Source organism: Caloenas nicobarica, chromosome 19 (assembly GCF_036013445.1).
Source record: "Caloenas nicobarica isolate bCalNic1 chromosome 19, bCalNic1.hap1, whole genome shotgun sequence".
Classification (NCBI taxonomy): Eukaryota; Metazoa; Chordata; class Aves; order Columbiformes; family Columbidae; genus Caloenas; species Caloenas nicobarica.
Genome location: NC_088263.1, coordinates 8,624,467 through 8,646,213, shown reverse-complemented (window position 1 = coordinate 8,646,213; position 21,747 = coordinate 8,624,467). Strand labels below are relative to the sequence as shown.

Below are 21,747 nucleotides of genomic sequence, written 5' to 3'. Positions count from 1 at the left end.
GGCAAAAGCCTGTTCTGCCAGCAGTTTAAAACAGACACAGTCAGCATTTAAAAAGAGCATTTAGGAGAGGCACTGCCAGGGAGCTTTAGATCCTAAATTTAAATTCCGGTAAGAGGAGGGATATCCTTTTACGAGACTGAATTTCTTCTTTCCTCCCAATGAGAAAAAAAAATTTAGTGTTGCGACTGCTAGGGAATGTTACTGAGTTAGAGCAGCCAGTGCTCGGTGCTGATGCCCGAGCAGTGGACTCTGATGAGAAGGACGATAATTCACGGAGTTTCCCTGCCCGTCCCGAGCGAGGTGGGCACCACAAACAGCTCACAGCTGGGACACATGCAGGGGCCTCTCACCTCCCCATCATCTGGGTACCACCCTGGGACGTACCGCTTTTTTGGAGGCCACGGCTGTGGCGCAAAAGCAAAACATAAATGAGAGCTGTGCATTGTTGGTGCCCTGGCGCAGGCAGTTTCACACAGGTTTTGGTGCATGTGGTGCTGCCACGCTGCCAACAGGCAGGAGCTGCTGGAACCTCCTAACGAAGGAAAGGTCCCTGCAGCACCCATGGGTGCTCTCTCCGCCTTACCTTCTCGCTTCATCCCCATCGCCAGACACTTCTGATAGCGGCAGTACTGGCAGCGGTTGCGCTGGCGCTTGTCGATCAAGCAGTCCTTGTTGTCGCGGCAGGTGTAGGTGAGGTCTTTCCGCACCGTGCGCTTGAAGAAGCCTTTGCAGCCCTCGCAGCTGTAAACCCCGTAATGTTTACCTGCAGGGAGAAGCGACTTGAGTTAAAAGCACCCAAAAGGACAGGCGACCCAGCCTGCTCAGCACCACGCACCCACCCTCCTCTTCCACCCCACAGCGCGACCAGCACAGGAGGTGTCCCTAAGGACCTCAGCAACTGGGCAACGAGAGCACTTACAAAAAGCTTTTAAAACAGCATGAGAATAAAGGGAATTAGCACATCTTTATCTCCCACGAGCAGAGAGACTCTGCTGAAGCACATCTCTTTATCTGGCGCTGTGTGACAAGACCAGTGCAGATCAAAGGATGGGTAGAGAGTGGGACACTCACTAATGCCTTGTCTTCAAACTGCGCAGCGCTTGAGGATGTAACACCAGCGTTAAGCTGAGACCTGGGGTCTCCTGGCTTGGGTCAGAGCCTGCTCCAGACCAGACAGGCTGGGGAAGGCTGGTCAATAAGGGATTTTTCATCCCCTCCTCTGAGGGCACAGGCTGCTCCTCTCCCAGTGGAGAATCCTCGCTGTGCTGCAGGGACCCCAGGAGCCACAAACCCCTCGCCGCGCTCTCCCAGGGCGCCCACATGCGAGCGCAGCCCCAGCACGATGCTGCAAACCCCTCCTGGGACAGGCACCAGCCTCACCTGAAGATCTGTCCCCGCAGATGGCACATATGTGCTTGGTGAAGGAAGCCATCGTTCCTGAGGGATGTGCTGGCACTTTGAGGACTCCATTGAGCCCCAGGGGTGGCTTAATGTCTTCTGAGCTGCTGACGGGGTTCATGGGCGAGTTGAGCTGTCCAGAGAGAAGCACAGAGCTCAGTGAGGAGCCAGACATGGGGCAGGAGGGACAGGCAGGGGACAAGCTTCCAATGGGGACATGCACCGCTTAAAACACCCACCCACAAAGCCGAAGCGAGAGGAGGATTTGGGCACATGTGTCCAGAGACCAAAGGCACAAGCGCTCAGCTGTTGCCCTGGCATAAAAGCCGGGGGGACTCTGAGCTGGCAGCAGGATGGCACCAGGTCTCGCTGCTGGCACCAGGGTGGAAGGAACAGGGGCACGGTGTGTCCCCCCACGCAGGGCTGACACCACCCACCCCATGAAGGATGCTCCTGCACGATCTAAGGGGACAGCGAGCTCCTCCTGCATCACCAGACCCCCACCCTAGTGCTTTAGCTCTGCAATCTATAGATATCCTTTTAGCATCATCTCACCAAAGGAAAGCTTCACAGCAAACAAAGAGATCCCGGATGCAACGGGGCCTGGCTTTCCAGAGCTGGTTGGGGTGGGACACTTCTCTGGGTGGACAGGGGACCGAAAATCAGTCACCTTGGGATGCAGCACCAGCCAGGAGCACTGTTGCTGTCCTAGGGACCAGCCTGCCAGGGACTGTGACAGAGCCTCATCCCCGCCAACTTCTAAATCCAGGTTGGATACGCAGGATTTGTGCTGCGGTTTGTTGTGTTTCTCTTCCCTAGTTGAGATACTCAGCAATTGCACTTGTCACAAATTAATTCGGGGAAGTCCCAGGGCTTGTGATCTGTCAATTAGAGGAGTGCAGCCGTTCCTCTGGCTTTAAAGCCTCCAGACTGGAGGGGAATATTTGGCAGGCAGATGACTAATAACCGCAGAACAGAGCAAGGTAAACCCACCCTGGAGAAATGTGATGGATTTGCCTCCCTCTCCCGCCCTGCCTGTGCCAGATGATGAATCAAAGGCAGCTGGGACCTGGTGCCACCAAGGGACACGCTCCTGGGCTTTAGCTGCTGTTCAGTTATGTTGTGATAGGGCAGAGAGGGGAGGGATGAGCGGGTCGCCAGACAAGAGCATCTCCTTGGGATCTGTGGGTCCCCTGGCACAGAGTTCTCTCTGCGCTACCCTGCGAGCAGGGGCTGCCGGCACTGCGGCTGCGGAGGCAGCGGCTCCAGCCATTCCTCCCAGCGCGCTTTTTGGGAAACGGACCCATTTCCCACATGCGGCTGGTGGCTCTGGCTCCTGTCGTGCTGCGTCACCGGCCGCTGCCACATGGGAGCAAGGACAGAGGCCATCGGCTGCCTGCTGAATACGAGCCTTTCGCCACTGCTTCCCCCCAGCCCCAGAAGCCCAGAGTCTGCCCAAGCAGCCCCCCAAGAGCATCGAGGGAGGAAGATGAGCAGAGAAAGACGGGGTGAGCCCTGAGCCTTGCACCCTGCCCCTGCACCCAGGAGGGTGGGGGGTCCCACCACCACCCCGCGCATCAGCAGGACATCCTGGAGGGAGCTGAGTCAGCCCCGGGCTGGGCTGGGGGAAGTCACCGGTTCCTCTTGCAGCGACAGCCCGAAACCTCAGCGGAGGCACCACGTGCACCCCGTGGTTCCCACACCCCCCCGGCGCCTGCCCTGCGCCTTCCCCTCCGTGCCGGCGGCCGCCGAGCGAAACCGGCAGCACGTGCAGGCGGGGAGGAGGCAGCGGCCCCCACCTTGGCACAGAACTTCTGCTCCAGGGCTGGACGACTCAGCAAGAGAAGCGGGGACAAGGGAGGAACCAGCGCTGTGCTTCCCCAGTGATGCTGGGACTCCTCGGCTCCTCTCCCTTCCCTGTTCAGTTCATTGCACCAGGGATTAAATCCTGCCCCTTCTGGCAAGCAGAGATTTATTCCTCCCCCCATCCAAAAAAACCCACAAACAACCCATCTCTGGTCCCCCTAGGCACCCTTACAAAGAACATTGTGCAAAGGCAGAGAGCAGCTCTGGAAAAGCCTAATCCCGCGTCTGATCTCTCCCCGCTCGCCCCCGGCACCCCAAGCTGCTGCCAGCGACGCCAGAGGCGGCTGCGCCGGCACAGCCCCGCGAACCGTATGGAAAGTCCCTCCCTTTCAGCTCTTACTGAAAATCCTGCCTTTTTTTTTTCCTGTTTTTCCAGTGTTTTTAGGTAGGAGGGTTTAAATATGCGTTAAATCCCAGCAAACGGCAGAGCCGCTGGGTCCAGCCTCACAGTTCAGCTGGGACTGTGCTCACCACCGCAAACCAGCCCTGCTTGCAGCCGTTCCTGCCCCGCACACCTCACCCCTTGGCACCAGCACCCCATCCCTGAGGGGGCCTGGGGGCTCCCTGGGTGCTGCGGTGCCATGGCAGGACACCCTGATTTTGGGGCTGCATTTGGAAGCTGTGTGAGGTCCTGGAGAGTGCACGGTGCTGGAGGGAGGGTGCTGGGTGTGCTCTGAGCTCCAAACTGGGGAGGGAAAGCGCTCTGGCTTTCGGCAGCCTGACGGCTCCTTCGCGCCCCAGCACTGGCAGGACTGGGGAGGACGGGACCCACCCCACGGAACCCACCGCACCTCCTGCACCCCGTGCACTTCTGCTCTGCTGGCTCTCCAGAGGCGACGAGGCGTGGGCTGATGGCAAGCGGCATCTGCCATCTGATTCAAACCACCTTCCATCAGTGCCATCCCCACCCGGCGACGGCGGCCGCATGCCTCATTACCCCCGGCGCTTTGCCGACCGGTGCAGCGGCGCGGGGGTCTGTGCACCCTCCTCCTCCTCCTGCACTCCTCCACGGGCCCAGGTAGGCGCCTCTGCCCGCTGCAGGGACAGGGACGGGGACCTAATGGGCCCAGACAGGGACCAGATGGCAGGAGCCATTAGGCTGACGACCTCCTCGCTGTCACCTCTAGGAAAACCACTTAAGACAATTCCCCGAGCAAGGGACGGGCGCTCGCACCGCGCCGAGAGGGCTGGAGCCGCCGCGCTCCCCAGCACTGTCTGACCACGCTCTCAATTCCCCTTTCTGCCCTGTGGCTGCATTTTATTTCGGTTCCCCTGGCTCGCCGGTCCCTAAAGCAAACAGTGCCTTAGAATTGATGCCGGGGGTGCATCGCCCCTTCCCGATTTCCTCCCAGGCTCGTGGCTCACGCCTGTGTTGCTTCACATCCCCGCTCCCACTCCTTCCCCACCATTTCTGCGCTCCCGCTGCTAATTTTGCTCTGGCTGCTCGTTCCCAGGCGCCGTTTCAGTTCCCCTTCCCTCGGCCACAGGACGGGAGGTGGCATTTCCACCCTGCTTCTCTCCTATGCCGGGGAGCGGGACCCAGCTGCACCGGGCTGTTCCCACACATCTATGGGGCGTCATGGGCTGGATCCTGCATGGGAAAAGGCCATCGAAAAGCAAATAAAGCTGCCACCTCTCCAGCCAGCACAGGGTCCTGGGGGAGCTGCCTGGGTGTGCCCAGGACAGGACTCAGCACAGCCCTTCCCAGCCCCGGGGTAGAAAGACCTGTTATCTCTGGAAATAAATCAGGCCAATATTTAAAAATAAAGGTGCTGGCAGGTGCTCGACTCTCAGAGAGGGCCTGGAATAAATAAGCCCGCAGCGAGTGGCAGGTGGTGGCCAATTCCTTAATCTGCCCTTTTACTAAACATATACCGTGCGAGCAGCCAGCAACAGGTGGCGGGGGCTGGTCAGCGCACCCCGATCTTGCTATTTTTAAAAAGAGCTTATCTCTCCCTACTTGGGGGTTTTTTTACATAATCTTCAGCCAGTGAATGCCAGTCCTTCCCCTGCGAGGAGCAAGCAGCCCTGTCGGAGAGGGGCGATGGGCAGGGGACCCCTCGGCACATGTCAAGGGGGCGCTGGTCCCCTCTCACCCCCAGCCTGGGGATGGACAGGGCAGGACCAGAGGGGACAAGCGATGGGAGAGGATGGATGGCCGCGCTCAGGAGGCACTGGTCTCCCACAGCCCACCCAGCCCCTGGCCAGAGGAGCAGGATGCCTCTGATTTAATTTCCCCCTTGGGCTTCTGCTTTTTGCCTCCCTTCACTGCCTGCAATGTGGTTTATCTCCCTCGTTTGCAGCAGGGAAACCAGAGCCAGTTTTGAACCGGGAAATCCCCAGAGGTGGCTTCTCCTCAGCTAAACAAGCAGCAGCAACATCGCCACCACCTTCACCTTACCTGTGGGCTGCTGGTGCCGAATCCCAGGCTGGGGGTGGAGGGGACGGACATTGAGTGCGGTCCCATGGGGGAGCTGATGACGGAGAACGGAGGTCCCATGCCATTGATGGGCGAGCTCAGGGTGCTGATGGGCGAGTGGAGCTGGCCCGGGGAGCCCAGCGAGGAGCCGATGCCCGGCCCGATGGACGGGTGGAGGGATGGGGTGGCCATTGGCCCCCGGCTCGTGGGAGAGTTCAGGGACGTGGAATTCACTTGGTTGGAGAAATCTGTAAGAGAGGAAAGAGAGAACTGGGGTTGAGTCTCCCATCTCAGACAGGCTCTGGCACATCGCCGCAGCAAGCCTGGAGCAGCAGCCCCCCGAAATTCCCAATGCATCCTCCATCTTTCAAAACCACCTTCTGCTAGAGCACCCACGCAGGGGTTAAGACAAGCTCTGAGGTCGTTTCCACCTCAAGAGCCACTTGTCACTGCTCTCCTCCATCTCACCCACTGTACCCCGGCTCTAAACTCTGCCACGGACACAACATCGCTGCTCGGGCTGATGCACAGATCAGCATTTCACTTTGGGAGCAAACAGACGCCATCCGTGCTCCAGGATAACACAGATTTATTGCAGGGCCAGTCCACGCGTGGGGAGTGTGGAAGAGCAGCACCCATGGAGCTGCACGCTGCGGGAGGGCGGTTTGATTGCGAGAGCGTTCGTGCGTCGCGCGTGTGGTTTGTGTGTCCGTCCAGGGCACGAGCACGCAATGGGGAAGGCGAGGAGCACGCCTGCCTGCTGCACGGGCAGCAGGGGGGCAGATTTCTGCAGGGGGGGCAGATTTCTGCAGGGGGGCAGATTTCTGCAGGGGGGCAGATTTCTGCAGAGGGGGCAGATTTCTGCAGGCAGTCGCGGTCGTGCTGCCTCTGCCTGTGCCCCAGCAGCTCTGCTGTCCCAGGGGAGCGGGAGGAGGGGGGGCGGGAAGGGGGGGGTTTAAAAATAGACTCCGATTCTCCCGAGAGGAGACATGGAGCCATTCCTGGCACATTTCCTCCTCATCCTGTCACACTGCTTGCAAAACAATCCCGAGCGAGGAAGGGGCTGGCTCGTGGCCCCCGGGCGAGCTGCGAGCGGGAGCTGCCGGAAGGCGGCGGGGCGGACGGGCAGGGGCCCCGCAGCATCGCCACCGCTCACCCCAGCACCCGCTGGGACCCCCCTAGTTCACACCAGCAAACATTGGTCCAGAGAGGGGCAGCCGACGGCTTCGCCACTTGGCCAGGGGCTGTTCACTGGGGGGTGGGGGAGCCGCCGCTTTTGGCTACAGTTAACTAAATTCTGGGGAATATTGTCACCTGCATGGGGTTGGCTGTCTCCCCAGGATTTTGGAGCAATTAGCATGTGAATGTTACAGAGTGGGAAACACGCTTGCTGAACCCACGGCAAGCCCAAGCCCAGCAGTCTTCCCCAGACATCACCCATACCAGTGGGGAAAGCCCAGAACAAGGCAGCAAAGGCCCAGCAAGGTAGCGATGCTCCTCTCGCAAAGCTGTGCAGCCAGCACCCCATCACTGCACCCAGCACCCCATCGCTGCACCCAGCACCCCATCACTGCACCCAGCATCCCATCGCTGCACCCAGCATCCCATCGCTGCACCCAGCATCCCATCGCTGCATCATTGCATGGATGCAAAAATGGGGATTAGGCTCCAAAGCCGGGATGTGTCCAGCTCCCTCTGCACGAGTGTGATGTCCCGTCTGGGACAGGCAGAGGGGACACATGCCCAGACTCTGTGCTGCGGCCAGGTGCCACTGTCAATACCAAAACCAGCGCCGCCGGCCCTGGCAGGCGTCTCTGTGGCCGTGGCGGAGGATGAGCATCGCCGTCCCTGGGGGACCGGCCTCCCATCAGCTCTCGCAGGATGTTGATATAAAACAACCGCCCGCCACCACGTCACCCGCGGCTGAGTGACGTACGGGCAGCACAGCAGGAGCCCCGGGAAATTCCTCGAGGCTTCGGGGTCTGCTCCAGGGTTTTGGCACAGCGGGACCGTGCTTCCCGGGCTCTCTGCTTTTTTGGTGTCTTTAAAGGGCTGGGAGGAGGAGCGGGGCTGGGTGCTGCCATGTGCTCTGGGGATGCGGGATGTGCTCCTGTCACCATCCCAGGCCCAGGGGGAAAGGCAGGAGCTCATTCTGCAGCACCCATGTGTCTGGGTACGGGGTCCCAGCCAGCCTTTCTCTGAGGGACCTCCAGAAACACCCGCCAGCCACGGTGACGGATGGACACCATCCAAGGATGCGCTGGATCCCTGGCCAGGGGAAACAGGCACTTGACCTGCCGGCAAAGGGAAGGCAGCGAAGCACAGTCCTTCCTTTTAAAAGATGCTGAATATCGAAGGCAGGAGAGGTCACAGGCAGGTTACTGGCGACTGGCCCTTGCCTACTCAAGCACATCAGAAAGCAAAGCACAGCAGGGCTGGCATCTCTCCCAAAATACCCATCCCCGGGTACCAAGGGAGCCCCCCAGCCCCGGGCACCCCGCACCGGCTCCCCTCACCCATCCTGTTTACAGTTTTGCCTTCCCAGCAGACACATTCCCCAGCACCCAGAGAGGAACTGGGTGTGTGTGGTCGGGCTGGTCTGGAGAAAATAATTCAGACAACAACAAGAAAAAAGAAAGGAGGCAAGAGAAGAAGTAACCTTGCATTGAACAGGCTGGTCGGGGAGAAGTGTGTGTAGGCGCGGACACACATTTGGGTGTGTTTTCACTCAAAACCCTTGGCCAAACAGTCTGAAATCCGAACCAGACCTGAACTCCTTCAGAGCATCATGTCTCGCCTGTTCAAAACAACTCCTTGGACACCGGGAAGTTTCCATTCCTCCTCCGAACGTGGCAGCAATGGGGAATATTTACCTCCAACCAACTGGCAAATATGGAAAAGGGTTTGATTTTTGTTTGTTCCCCCTTAGCAAAATCCAGAGTCCACCTTGGGCGCCTCAGCGCAGATGTTGCCGGTGCTCAGGGGGAAATGCTCCCAGCGGGAAGGTGCACTTGGGGAAAATACTGACTCGAGGTGGAGAGACAGGGATGTGGAGCCGGACATGAGAAGTTCGCCCTCCTCACTCATCACAAGCATCCTATAGGACTTTAAATGCTAAACGAGTGCCATAAAAAAAAAAAAATTAAAAAGGAAAAAGCCTAGATTGAGGAAATATCCTTAACAGAAACAAATAAACCCCTAAACTGATGAATACCACTTGGACTGCAGCAAACACAAGAGGTATTTTCCCAAACGCATTTTCAGTTCAAGCTGTGTGAGACTTCATTTTTCTTGCGCAGTTTTGCCATTTAAAGCTGTTGTGTGTGACTATCTCTCGACCAAAATAAACTCTGCCTGTTTCTAGATTGAACAAAAAAGTTCTAAAAGCATTTCCCCTCTTGCCGCACCCATAAATTGCAGCTATTTTCTCTATGTGTCCTTTGTTTAAACACAACGACCTCTATATATCTTATAAGATGCCCCATGGCAGTTGGGAGATGGGAAACGAGAGCTCTTCAGCAGCTAAGGAATTTGCAGTGAAGCGCTTTTTCTTCCTCTAAACTACGAACCCGCGAGCCACAGAATTTGGATGGGAATTTTTTCCCAAAAAGTAAAGATGTTTGGGGCAGGGCCACATGATCCATCTCAAGCGATGGAGTTATTTTGGCCGTGGGGAGCCGTGTGCGTGCTTTCGGCTCTCCTCCATGGTGAGGGACACGCTTCAGCTCGAACCATCGCACGGAGACCAGAGCCAGCGGGTTTTGATCTGGCCTCGAGATAAGGAGCCCGAGTCTTGTTTTTCTGGCAGGGTGCTCATCGCTGCCTTAGCTGATACCCGTCTTTGCAAGATCTCTTTTGGATGACATCACCCCGGCTCCGCAGGTGGGGAAACTGAGGCACGGGCAGAGCAATGTCCCCGAACAGGGAGCAGACACAGACGGCAGGACACAGGCTCCCGTCACCTTCACCAAGGTTACGTAGGAAATCGGAGCCAAAGCTGTGAATAGATCCTGGCTATTGCAAGACCCAGCCTAGCATCTCGACTGCTGAATCAGCCTTCCCCGTATTTTTTATTTTTTCCCTCCTGCTGGCTCTGTGACAGACAGCAATCTTCTACTTTTATTAATTTTCAAAAAGGGAAGAAAACATTTTTATAGAACATTTGTCCCCATTCCCATCCGGCTCCATCAGACACTCAGACCCAATGTCCCTGGGCAGCCTCACTGGTATTTTCCATCCCCTTGGCATTCTTGGGGCCAACAGCAGAAACCTCCAGTTTGGACCAGCAAACATCCACATCTGGATGCAGGTTAGAGCCCCCAGGAGCTGCGGTTGCCGAAACCATCCAACCACGCCACCAGCCCTCACAATAATTCCCTGTTGCATTTTATCATCCAGTGCACGGGACTCTCCAAGTGTTGCTGCTTGGCCGGGGTAGCAGCCGGAGAGCTATAAACAGCTTTTGCTGATACGGCAATATCAAGAAGGGCTATGATTTTAACATTTCTAAACCACAAAGTGTCCCAGAGCAGTAACAATTACAACAGCAAGAGGTGCTTTTTTTTTTTTCCCCAGGATAGCTCATTTGTACCAGAATAAACTGTACCAGCATAAGCTTTCGCCAGTGTAATCTTCATTTATGCTTAAGAGGCTTTGCCAGTAAAACTACAGTGACCCAGCCCTGCTGGAAACCCTTTTCTCGCATATCCAGGGAGTTTACTCAGCAGCTCGGTGGCTCAGCAGCCGCTTCTGAGAGAGGGGAAACTACACAAAAACATATCACAAGGCATAAAAAACATATCTCAAGGCACAAACAGACTCCTGGACCTGTGCTTTTTTGCAGCTGAGGAGGGTTGCAGACCTGGGGCAAAACCCCACAGCCCATCTGATTGAGATCGGGGGGTCTGCGGGCACCCCAGGGCTCCGGGGAGCCGGCACCCCGCACACCCAACCCCGACGCCAGCTGAGATTTGGAAAGCCGCCCGCACCCCCGCTCTTCCGCTTCTTTTTTTTTCTCAGCACCTCTTCCTCCTTAATCAGAAAGCAGATCAATTCTGAGTATTAAACAGCAGGAAATTCTAAATTTGGGTTGCCACTCCCTTCCTTCAGTCAGCTCTCCGCGTTGGGGCTGTGCAGAAGTGTGGGGCCGCGTTTGGAGGGGATGGGGACCAGCAGCTGAGATGGGGCTTTCGGAAACCACCTCCTCCTCCTCCTCCACTCTCAAGTGGCACTTTGTTTTTGACCGGGTTCAAAACTCTTGACACCCAAATGCACGTGAATCCGCATTTAAACGCAGCGCACCGGGAGAGCGCTGCTCCTTCTTTCGGTGGTGTTTCCCTAAACAGTAGTGAGAATCCCCGTCCATTGTCTGCCATTCCTCAAAAGCAGTACAGAAATCTCCCCGTGTGCTTTCCACCCAAGGAACCTCCTTTTCCACCTCCCCTCCTTTTGCCAGCCCAGCAAACCAAAGCAAACAACCTGCACCCGCCGACACAGCGGGATGCTGAGAGCAGCGGGCAGGATGCGAATCTGGGCAGGACACGAGGGTTTGACCGAAGTTTTCACTTGAAAATTGCCATGGGAATACAGTGACCACAAGAGGTCAGGTCCTCACTTTTGTCCCTGATCAAAAACTGAACAGCGAGCATGTTTACAGCGGATGAATTTAAATAGCCCCTGGCCTACAGTCTTGAGTAAGTTTGCTCTCAATTTTCACCAGCACAGCTGAGAACTGAAGCGAGGATGGAGCAAGAGCTGCCTCTGCCCCTTCCATCGCTGGCTGCGGCCGTGGACCCCCGGGTCCAAGAAACCAAGCATCGTCTCGTGTTCCGAGCGCATTAAACTGCATTTATAGCACTTTGCCCAGTGAGGAAAGGCAACTGATCCTCTTCAACCACCCAGGTGCCAGGCACGTGGCAGAGGGACCCCTGAGATGTCAGAAGATGCACCTGTATGTTATCCATACATCCCTGCTGAGTATCGCTGGCCCAGCGATAGGCAAAAGGGTGCAGGAGCACTGAGCTGCAGTGCAATCAAACACATTAGCGCCAAGTAGCTGTTATCACCAAAAAAGTAACTCAAATTGCTTTTTCTTTTCGCACTTCTGAACTTGAGTACAAAGACAAACCCAAGAATATCCCTCTCAGACCCGCCCCCAGTTTGCTCAGAGGACAGCACGCAGAAACGTGTCTTTTTGCTGGCATTTAAAAATCACCACGTGCGCTTTCTCTTAGGCTGTCCCAAGGTTTGGGAGAGTTTCTTCAGTCACGCTTAGCACTTTCTCCCGAGAAAGTGGTGGTTTGAGCCACTCGGGAATGGTGAGAAACCCCATTTCAGCTGCTCTCTGCTCCGGGTGGGTTCCTCCTCCCGCCGGGTTTCACTTTGACCAAACTAAAACCTCAAAGCCACACAGTTTCTCACCCTCAGCTCTCTCGGCTCGGCCACCACCAAACCCAGCCAGGAGCTCAGCCGCCTTTTGGAGCTTCCAGCCCAGCATCAGGGTCCCCTTCCAGGGGGTTTTCTCAGCTGGGGGAAAATTCATCAGCATCCCTCTGTGTGCTGTCGGTCCAGCCCCTTGCAGGCAATCGACTGCTGCCTCCAGCTGGGATTTCACCTTACGGGGTTGATGGGCTGTGGCATGAGATGACAGTGCCCACAAGCAGCTTTTCCACGGCACTCTGCACGCCAGCCCAGCCCGAGCCCCCACCGCTGCAGCTCAGGGGAACCTCTGCTCTCCTCCCAGAAGATGAAGGGGAAGAAGAAATGCCAAAGCATCCCACCGGCAGGCCATGGACAGGGCGGATGTGGGCTCTCCAAAGCGGTACCCACCCCAAACGTCACGGCAGCGCTGCTCGGAGCGGGCAGCATCCCCACCCCCGGGGCTGAGCTGGGACACCTCTGTCCCTGCGGCTCCAACACCCCTTCTCCATCTCTATCCTATTTTATTTTCTCCTCCATCTTCCGGATGCAGGTTTACAGATGACATCAGATCTCCCCAGTACCAAGGGGAAGGACAACCGTGTAGTCACAGCTCTGGGCTCGGGCTGGCACGTGCTGGGTGGTATTTGGGGCTGACCATGGGCTCACCGATGTTCCCAGTTTTTGGCAGCCTGGCTTAAAGCACCACGGGGTCCCCTTTGGGAGATGTTCACCCTTAACCCACCCCATCGCTTGCAATAGCCTGGATGCCCAGAGCTCCGGTGACCCCCCCACCACACCAAAAACCCACCCACACCAAACACCGGGCTGCTTCTGCCTGATGCTTCAGGGTTAGCGTGGAGGGGTGGAGCACAGACCCCACACCGGGGCTGAACAAGCACGCTCAGCTCTGGCACGGGGGCTTATTTTTTTTTTTTTTTTTGCCTTGAAATCCCCATCCTGCCCTCTCAGGACCCTGTAAGAGCGCAGTCCGCTCCGGCAGCCCCTGCCGAGCCGCACGCCTCTGCTGGGGCTATTCCCGTCCCCGAGGGGGAAGGACTCAAAGAGGAATTTTCCAGAAGCTGCTCTCCCCGCAAGCCGCCGTGTCACCGGAGGAAACGCTTGCAAACGCCTCTTCCTCCGCCGGCACCCCCGGTGTCCCGCCCCACGCACACCCCATTGCCCACCACCTCCCCCACCCACGCAGGACCCCCCTACCCATGTTTTTTCGGATTTGCATCTCCCCAGCACACGGGGCAGCCTCTGAGCTCCCCCCTTGGCCGGAGCCGGGGCGGCGGGTGGAGAAGGCAAAAGCAGGAAGCGTGAGCAAGAGGGAGAATGTGACATATGGAAAGTGTGAGGGAGCCCCTCGGAGAGGAGGGAAAAGCAAAAGCAAAGGCAAAAGCAAAGGCAAGCCCAGGGGAGGCTCCCCCCAGCCTGGCAGGGGTGGGTGGAGGGGGAGGGTGCACCCAGGCAAACAAGGATTCTGCTGATAAAGCAAATGTGACTCAATCACACGCTTGTGCAAAGATGTCACAACAGTCCGGAGAAATTACGGGCTCCTATTTCATCCCTCAAGGGCCGGCGCTGTCCTTGCTCGTACAATACGCTCTGTTCTGCTGTCAGTGGCTCAGCGACTGCCCCTAATTTACTGGCTGGGAACCCGCTGCAGGGACCGGCAATAATCGGTGCAGCGTGGAGCTGCTGCCAGGGCTCCTGGGCTGGCAGCGGGGCTGGGGGCGTCCGCTCATGGACTCAAAATGTGGTGGCTCTTTTCAGCTCGTGCCATTGCAGCCAGAAGCAGCCCGAAGCAGGGGCTTGCTGTCCCCAGTGATACTGGGACAGGGGCAGCTGCCCCCAACCCAGCTCTCTGCCCCAAACTTGGGGGAATTAGGAACCCACCAGGCAAACCCTGCTTTGGGGGTTGCATCTCTCCATCTTCTAAGGTGCACCCCCAAAAAGAGAGGTTTAGGGGATCTAGACCTTACTGCCAAAGCACAAGGGCTGAGCCCTCATCACTGCCACCATCCCCTGCCTAGAAACAGCCAGGAGCAAACCAGGCCACGCTGGGTGGGAACTTGTACCTGCCGGCACCCTTCCAGCCTCCAAAGAACATCCGTGAAGCCAAAACAGCAGCAAAAGATGCCAAAGGAGGAGGAGATGCTCCCTCTTTTCTGCAAAGATGGAAGGGCTGCACCCAGGGATCCCTGCAGCCCTCGCCAGCGTGGGCACATGGTGGTGGTGGCACCTGGGTGCCCCCCCATGTCTGTCCATCCTGTCCCATCCCGGGGAGCTCTGCTCGGAGCTCCTCATCCTCCCTGCAAACGTCGACCTGCATGGCCTCCCTGGCTCCATCCTCTTCCCCAAAAGGAGCACAGCGAGAGCAAAAGCACGGCAGTCCCACAGGTTGCTGAAGCTCATTATGGCCTTTTAATTACATTCAATTGCAGTTTTATGGGCTTACGGGCAAATTGGAAGTGATCTAATTGCCCTTGAGGGGGTGCTACGCTCTGAGCTATGAAAAACCAAGCAGGATCCAGCGAGATGCAAAGGGAGCTTGGAAGCATTAGGCTCGCTCCAGCAGAAAGAGGAGAAGTTTCGTCTCAAGCCGAAGCTCCCCCAGGACCTCACGGTAATGAGCAGCACACGTGGCACGTGTCGGGTCCACCGCTGAACCTGGATCACACTCTCCCACCGTCCCAGAGCATCCCACCCACTGCCCCCTGCACCCGGGTCCTGTTCCCATGCTGGGCTCCGGGGGGGATGGCCCCCATCACTTTAAAAGGTCCAACACTATGTGTGCAAGATCCATCTGATGGGACAAGCTCCATCCTTGAGACCTGAGATGGCAGCAGGAGGTGACACAGGGAGGATACGGCCGTGTATTGCTGAGCCCCTTCTGCTTCTGGCTTCCAGGAACAACAACCCACAAACCACCGGCCAGGAGGATTATATTACGGTGCTGTGCGCGTGCATTAATCCGGATTTGAGATAATTACAGTCATTCACTTGGCATAATGGGCTTTAATTGACCCAACGTGGCTGGCGCTGGTGCTCACCGCCAGCATGCAGCTGGCATCCCAACACCATGGCCAGCAAAAGGCAACGCTGCTAACTGGTTTCCCAGAAAACCAGTTATGGAAGTTCTCCTTAGGGGATGCTGCACCTGACTGCAAGGCCACATTGGTCTTCACATCTCCCAGATGAGACCCAGTGGGTCTGGCACGAGCACAACATGTCCTCTGGTCAGGAGACATCTCATGAGCATCCAAGTGCAATGAGCCATCTCTCCAGAGGGCTTTGCTGGTGGGAGCTGTGCAAGGGCAGCCCATGGGAACACCATTTTCCAGATATCCTTGGAGAAATGCCCACCTTCCAGCCCGTGCTGACCAGTAGGTTGGTCAACGGACCCTTGGAAGTCCCTTCCCACCAGCACTTTTGTGCTTTAAAGCACACAGAGCTGGAAACCTAGATGGACAAAGTATCCTGGGGTCCCAAAACAGGCACCCCATCTCATCTCATCTCAGCTCCTTCCCCGCATGTCCATGGATGCCTGCAGCATGCTCCAGAGTGAGCCAGTCTCCTGGAGGACAAACCACCCACTCTGTGCACCACAGCTGGAGGTCCAGGAGAAGGGGTCTGGGAACTGGCTGCCTATGTGCTGTAGGAAGGCACCTGGCAAGATAGGGAAGGCAGCTGCCAGAGCCAGGTCACCTTCCATAAAAGCTATTTCCCCCAGGAAACTAGACGGCACGCACCATTTTTCAAGAGAAAGCAGCTGCCTCCAGTCTTACATGACCCCCCAGGGTTCAATCACACACGCTGGGTGGGAGGGAAGGTTTAAGCCCCCTCAACACCAGCCGTGTGGCCGGAGGGATGGGCAGGCTTGGTCGGTGGGTTGCTCCCCCTTCCCAAGGCAGAGGAAGGCTTAGGAAAGCCTTTCCCCTCCCGAGGGCAGTCTGCAGCAAAGGATGGTCTGCCTGCAAGCTGCCTTTGGGTTTGAGTTTCTGGTTCGCATCCAAAGCTAATTAGGCTGCGCCAAGTCCAATCAGATAGCCTTGGCTAATTGAGCTCGGCACAGCCGGGTCAATGTCCAGCGGGTCTGCACGTTCCAGGCATTTTGTCAGCCCACAGATAGCTGTCCGGGCCTGGGAAGGGGAAGGACCCTTAGAAAAATGTTCACTCCATGTACAGCCAGAGCCTTTCCCTGCTGGAGCTGCATATGGCCCCAGCTTAACCCCTCGGACACCACCAGCATTGTCCTCATGCCTGAGGAACCCCAATGGGTGAATCACAGAATCACAGAACAGTTTGGGGTGAAGGGTCCTTCCCAGCCCCCCCAGTGCCCCCCTGCCACGAGCAGGGACATCTGCACCAGCTCAGGTTGCTCAGAGCCCCGTCCAGCCCGGCCTGGGATGTCTCCAGGGATGGTTCAGCCACCACCTCTCTGGCCAACCTGGGCCAGGCTCTCACCACCCTCATTGTAAAAAATTTCTTCCTCGTGTCTAGCCCAAATATCCTCTTTTTCAGTTTAAAACCATCACCCCCTATCCTATTACAACAGGCCCTGCTAAAAAGTCTGTCCCCATCTTTCTTATTGGCCCCTTTACTGAAGATGCCCCAACGGCAACACTGGGGCAGAGCCAAGAATGAGCAAGTGGAGGATGAAACAGGGGGACTGTCCACGGCGCTCTGGCGTTCACCTCTCATGGTGTCACCCTGGGAATAGGCGCTTGGTGAACCACACCACACACCATCCATCGCCTGGGGAGCAGACTCACCAGACCATACAGAAAGAGCAAAACCACTAAATTCCCAGCGACGTAGCTACTGAAAAAGCAGGTCAGAGCATCATCCGCCCATGCAGGACGATGGCAGCCTTGGTGTCTGTCGACCGCGATCCCTGTGTCTGCCCCTGCACCTCCGGCTGCTGGGGAAAGGCTGCTCCTCCTCAGCTGACAAATAGATGAGACTCATTAATAAACCTCAGCTTCTCCTAATACTTCTGATTACAAGCTCTCTGTTTGGATCTGTGTTCGTATTACACGTCTCAATTATATATTCACTTCTCTTTAAATCCCCACTTATCTTCTTTACCACTTAAATCACAGAGTGTGCTCTGGTTTTTGTGGTTTTGTCTTGGTTTTGGTTGGTTGGTTTTGTTGTTGTTGGGTTTTGTTTTTGTTTTTGTTTCTCCTTCCTGCCTGCCTAACTTTCCCTGCTCCAACAGCAGTTAGAAAATAAACAGCAATTTAAATGACAGCATGTCAGGGTAGCCTCCAAGCTCATCTCCCAGCAAACCCGAGGGGGCCAAGATCAGTCCTGCCGAAGACCCCACTAGTGCTTGCCTCCAGCTCCACCGTGTTTGCAAAACACTTTTATTTATTTCTTTCTCAGTATGGGCCAAATCCTTACTCAGACTTCACTGGGGACATCTCCCCATGACGCCTTCGGTCCAGCCCGAGCGGAGCATCACTGCACTGGGTTGCAAAACACCAGCCGGAGCAGCAGCAGCACAGGGAGAGCCCAGGCTGGCTCCCCCCTCACTGCCCCACGTCCCTCTGGCAATCAAGGCAATTGCTTGCATGGAAACCTAACTATATTAGGGAAGTATTTAGTAATTTTTAACTGTTTGGCTGATGGCTTGGCTCCCTCCCCCTCCTGCACAGCAGCAGAAGTTGCCGTGCTGGATTCCCCTCCTCTTCCACTGCTGCTTTTATGAGCAAGAGCGAGGAAGAGGAGCAAGATGGTGTGATGGGCTGGGACTCGTGATGTCCATCTCAAATGCAAATTCAACACCCCTGTCATTACAAGGTTTGAGCTTGCGCTGGATCCCCGCTATGCGTCTCCATCTTCCCCCAGTAACCGCTATGCAAAAAGTGAGCGTGCAGCAGAGGCACCACGACGCAGAGACCAGGAGCTCCCACCCTGCACCCAAGGCACCTTCGAAAAAATAACATCCCCGGGAACATCTTGGTCCTGTTTGTACATGGACTATGGGCAGCAGAGCAGGAGCCAACCATGGAGAGCGTTGCACCATGAAGACCTTTGTACTGCAGAGAGCCTTGCACTGTGGAAAGCTTTGCACCTAGGAGCTTTGCACCACCGATGATGTTGCACTACGGAGAGCTTTGCACCACAAACACCCAGCCCCAGCTCACCTGGGGGACCAGTGGGCACATGAGGCTCCCCCAGCCCAGTCTGGACCCCCCAGTTCCCAAGCCTGGGGCTGGCCCAGCTGCCGGCTGCTCCTTTAAGAGGCGATGCGGGAACGCGATGGCCGGCGTTTTCCGAAGGACCATTAATTTGCCAGCGTCACATGCTTCACAGCTGCAGCCCGGCAGTGATTTATACGCCTCTGAAGTTCATCAGAGGGAAAAGTACTTTCCAGGCACAGCGTATCCCCCTTCCCTTCTCTCTTCCTCACCAGCACGAGCTGCCCGTGTCCAGAGCCCAGCCAAAACCTGAGGTCCCATCCATCACCCCTGCGTGTCACCCCCTGCCCTCGCCACCCAGCCCAGGCACTCCCCTTCTCGCCGGCATCTGCGAGCAAAAGAAAACTTCCTCTAGCTTCCTCGCCTCCATGACCCACCAATGAGAAAACCATTAATTAACAAGGGGCAGCACTGATTTGGCTCCTCGGCCGGCCGGGGGGCTGGTGAGCCCCCTCCTCCCCATCCCTGCACCCTGTAGCCAAAATAAACGGCAGGCAGAAGGCGGACGTCCCCTCCTCCTGCCGCCACCCCCCCGCACGCCGTCCTCCGGGGAGGTTCAAAAGTTCAAGATTTTCACATTTCCCTAACGTTATTTCAGGAAATTGCTGGAGAAAGGAAAGACGGTGCTGCCGAAAAAGCAATCCGCGTGTGGACATAATAATACACATAATGCAGAGGCAGGACTCGGTGTGCGCCAGGCGTGGTTCGGAAGGAGCCCCATCCCCACTCCGCACCGTACCCGCCTTTCAGATTTTGGCTCGGGAGCTTTCATGCACATCACTGACTTTCACAGAGTTGTTCCTAAAGCAACGCCAAGAGCAAAGCCGACGCTGGGAGATGCTGCCACGAGCTCCACAGGTCAGCCCCAGGAGCCGCAATGCTCAGAGCACCAGCACTTACCAAATCACAGCGGCTGGTTTGGTGCTGATGCTGCCAAGTGGGTTCAAAGCATCACCGAGAGCATCACAACATGGGCGTGTGGGTCCCAGGTCCCCAAAGAATTACAGCCTGGCCCCAGATGTGTGCAGGGCTCCCTGCAAACACTGTCACCAGCTCTGATGTGCTTTTGGGTTCCTCTCTTCCCTCCTCTCGAAAGCTTTCAAATTTTGCGTTTGCACAAACCTCAAAATTTGCTCAAAAGCAACCGAGTCACACCTGGTTTTTCACCAAAACCAGGTTAAGCTACAGTGTTTGCTGAAGGTTCATGGGAAAGGTTCATAAAACTACTGAAACTCCTGGCAAACCTGAATTTGGAGTTATAATGAAATATGAAACTCAACTACTTTCATGTGGTTTGGGGTTTTTGTTGCAACACATTTGTTGTAGCAGCTTTGGGTGAGAGCACGACAATCTAGCAGACGACAGCATGTCTGCAGGAGCGAGGAATTCAGATACACCCCGGCAGCGCTCAGCTGGCAAATTATTAACTCTTATTTGAAGCCATCTCATTAGTGTGGGGGCTGGATCTGTGCCACCACATACTCGGGGACATGGGGCAGAGCTCTCCGCACTGGCAAGGACCCAAGGCAGGAAAATTACCATGCACCGTCACACCGGTGCGGCTCTGGCAGCGAAGGGCAACTTCGGCTGATGGCAAAGAGGGGCTGGGAAACCTTCACACCCAAATGTTGCTTCACTCCTTCCAAGGATGCAGTGGGGGGGTTGGTTTGCTGAACTCCTGCAGTGTTTGGAGTTGAAGCTTCTGCTTTGGGTCTGCTTTGGGTTGTGCTCTGGATTCACCATCCTGCAGCATCGGAAGGAGCTGGCATGGAGCTTCTTAAGACCTTCCCTGCAACAAACAGTCAACCCAGGGGGAAGAACGAGCTTGCTCGCACCAACCCCGCTATTTCCAGTTGGGAAGTGGTGATGAAGTGATGAAAACAACCCTTGAAAACGAGCAGCATAAGCATCCCACATTATCGATTTCCTCGACAGAATGCGATTCTCCCTGATGAGCTCTTCCCAGGTATCCATCACCCTCAGCCTCCATTAACCCCTTGCACTTGCTCTCCGAAAGCTCACCCTCCCCAGGGTCTGGAGGGTTACTTGCCATGACAAAGCGGCTGATGCATCTAAGGAGATTTCTGAAGATGAGAGCAGCACCTGAAGTCTGCACACATGCAAAGGTGGCCAAGCAAACGCTAACAGCAGTGGAAAAATCACCTGCATCTTTGGTCTCACTGAGATGCAGCATGAACGAGTCCTCCAGCAACCTGCTGGCATCACCCAGACCACCGTGATGGAAAGATCTACTGGTAACATCCAGAAAGAACTGCAACGGATCGATAGCTGCATTTTCAGACCCACCCTTCAGACTTTGCACAGTGTCTGTGGCCAGGAGGGAGCGGGGACGCTGTGGGGACAGGGTCAGGCTGGTCACGATGCTCCGGGCACCGGTCATTGCCTCCGAGAGGAACCGCATCCCAAAGGAGAGAGCAGGACGGCCAGCTCAGGCACCCAGAGGTCGACCGGAATCCAGGACATTTGGAAGCCCGATTAAGGAAGTTTATATGAATTGCAGAAATGTGCTAATACCCTGGGAAAGCCTTGAAATGTTGCACAAACACAGCACTGCTCTTCCCAAGCCATCACCCTCCCCACACGCCAGCACCAGCTCCCCCAGCACAGTTTTCAGCCCTTTGCTCTTCCCCCCAGCATCACATCTCTGCCAGGTCTCAGCCCCCTCATTCCCACCTCCTGATTACATCCCTGAGCCATTTTTCCCTCCTCCTTTATACATTTTAAACTGCCTATTTTAAAGCACTGCTGAAAATCCCCAAGACACCCCAGATAGCTCTACGTTTTGCCCAGAAACCAGGTGACATCAGGGCCAAGAAGCAGCACAGTGATGCTGGGTCACTTTCTAAACATGGTCCAGGCTATGAAGTGATTAAACTCACTCATATCTAAACAATAAGTAATAATATAATGTCAATTTTGCAGTGCAGTTCTTTCAATATGTGGTAATTAATGTATTTGTAACGAGCGACAGCAAAGATTTTCAAGCCACCTAATTAGAGGCCATTTCCTTTCCAGATATACCCAAGTCCCTTTGGAAAAGGAAACGTGGCCCCTAAAGCTACCTCGGTGCTGTAGAAACGTTACTGTGTGTCCTCAAGATTAATCAGATGCTCGGCTTCCCCGGGGGCACCATTTGCAATCCCCGATCCCCGATATCCCGGAGCCACCTCCTTGGTGCCTCGCACTGAACAAGCACCCAGCAGCAGCATCGTGCAAGCTCTGCTCCGAAAGGCACCCAAAGTCCCAGAGAGGTGCCTGCGTGTCGAGCCATCCTGGCTCACGGTGGCAGCGATGGTGCCAAGGGACAGTCAGACACGATGGGGAGGAGAAAGGGACGGTGGCACCTTGCACACACCCGTGCAAGGGATGCACGCGCGGGGCAGCTCACCCTACACATCACAGCACCCACCA

General features: G+C 56.1%; 1 protein-coding gene across 4 annotated transcripts in view; it reads right to left on the bottom strand.

The window, feature by feature from the left end:
- The window catches only part of RXRA (retinoid X receptor alpha), a 106,194-nt gene that overhangs the window by 29,810 nt on the left and 54,637 nt on the right, over positions 1–21,747 (bottom strand). The window contains exons 1-4 of one of the 4 annotated variants that reach the window (XM_065648565.1): positions 20,623–20,696; positions 5,666–5,931; positions 1,381–1,531; positions 584–763 (exon numbers count right to left, since the gene is read on the bottom strand). In XM_065648565.1, the coding sequence (XP_065504637.1) occupies positions 584–763; positions 1,381–1,531; positions 5,666–5,875 (541 nt within the window). In that variant the 5' untranslated portion in view covers positions 5,876–5,931; positions 20,623–20,696. Of the gene's footprint in view, positions 1–583; positions 764–1,380; positions 1,532–5,665; positions 5,932–6,060; positions 6,098–19,854; positions 19,929–20,622; positions 20,697–21,747 lie in introns of those variants that run through there. The other 3 variants (XM_065648562.1, XM_065648564.1, XM_065648561.1) reach the window with 3 other exon arrangements.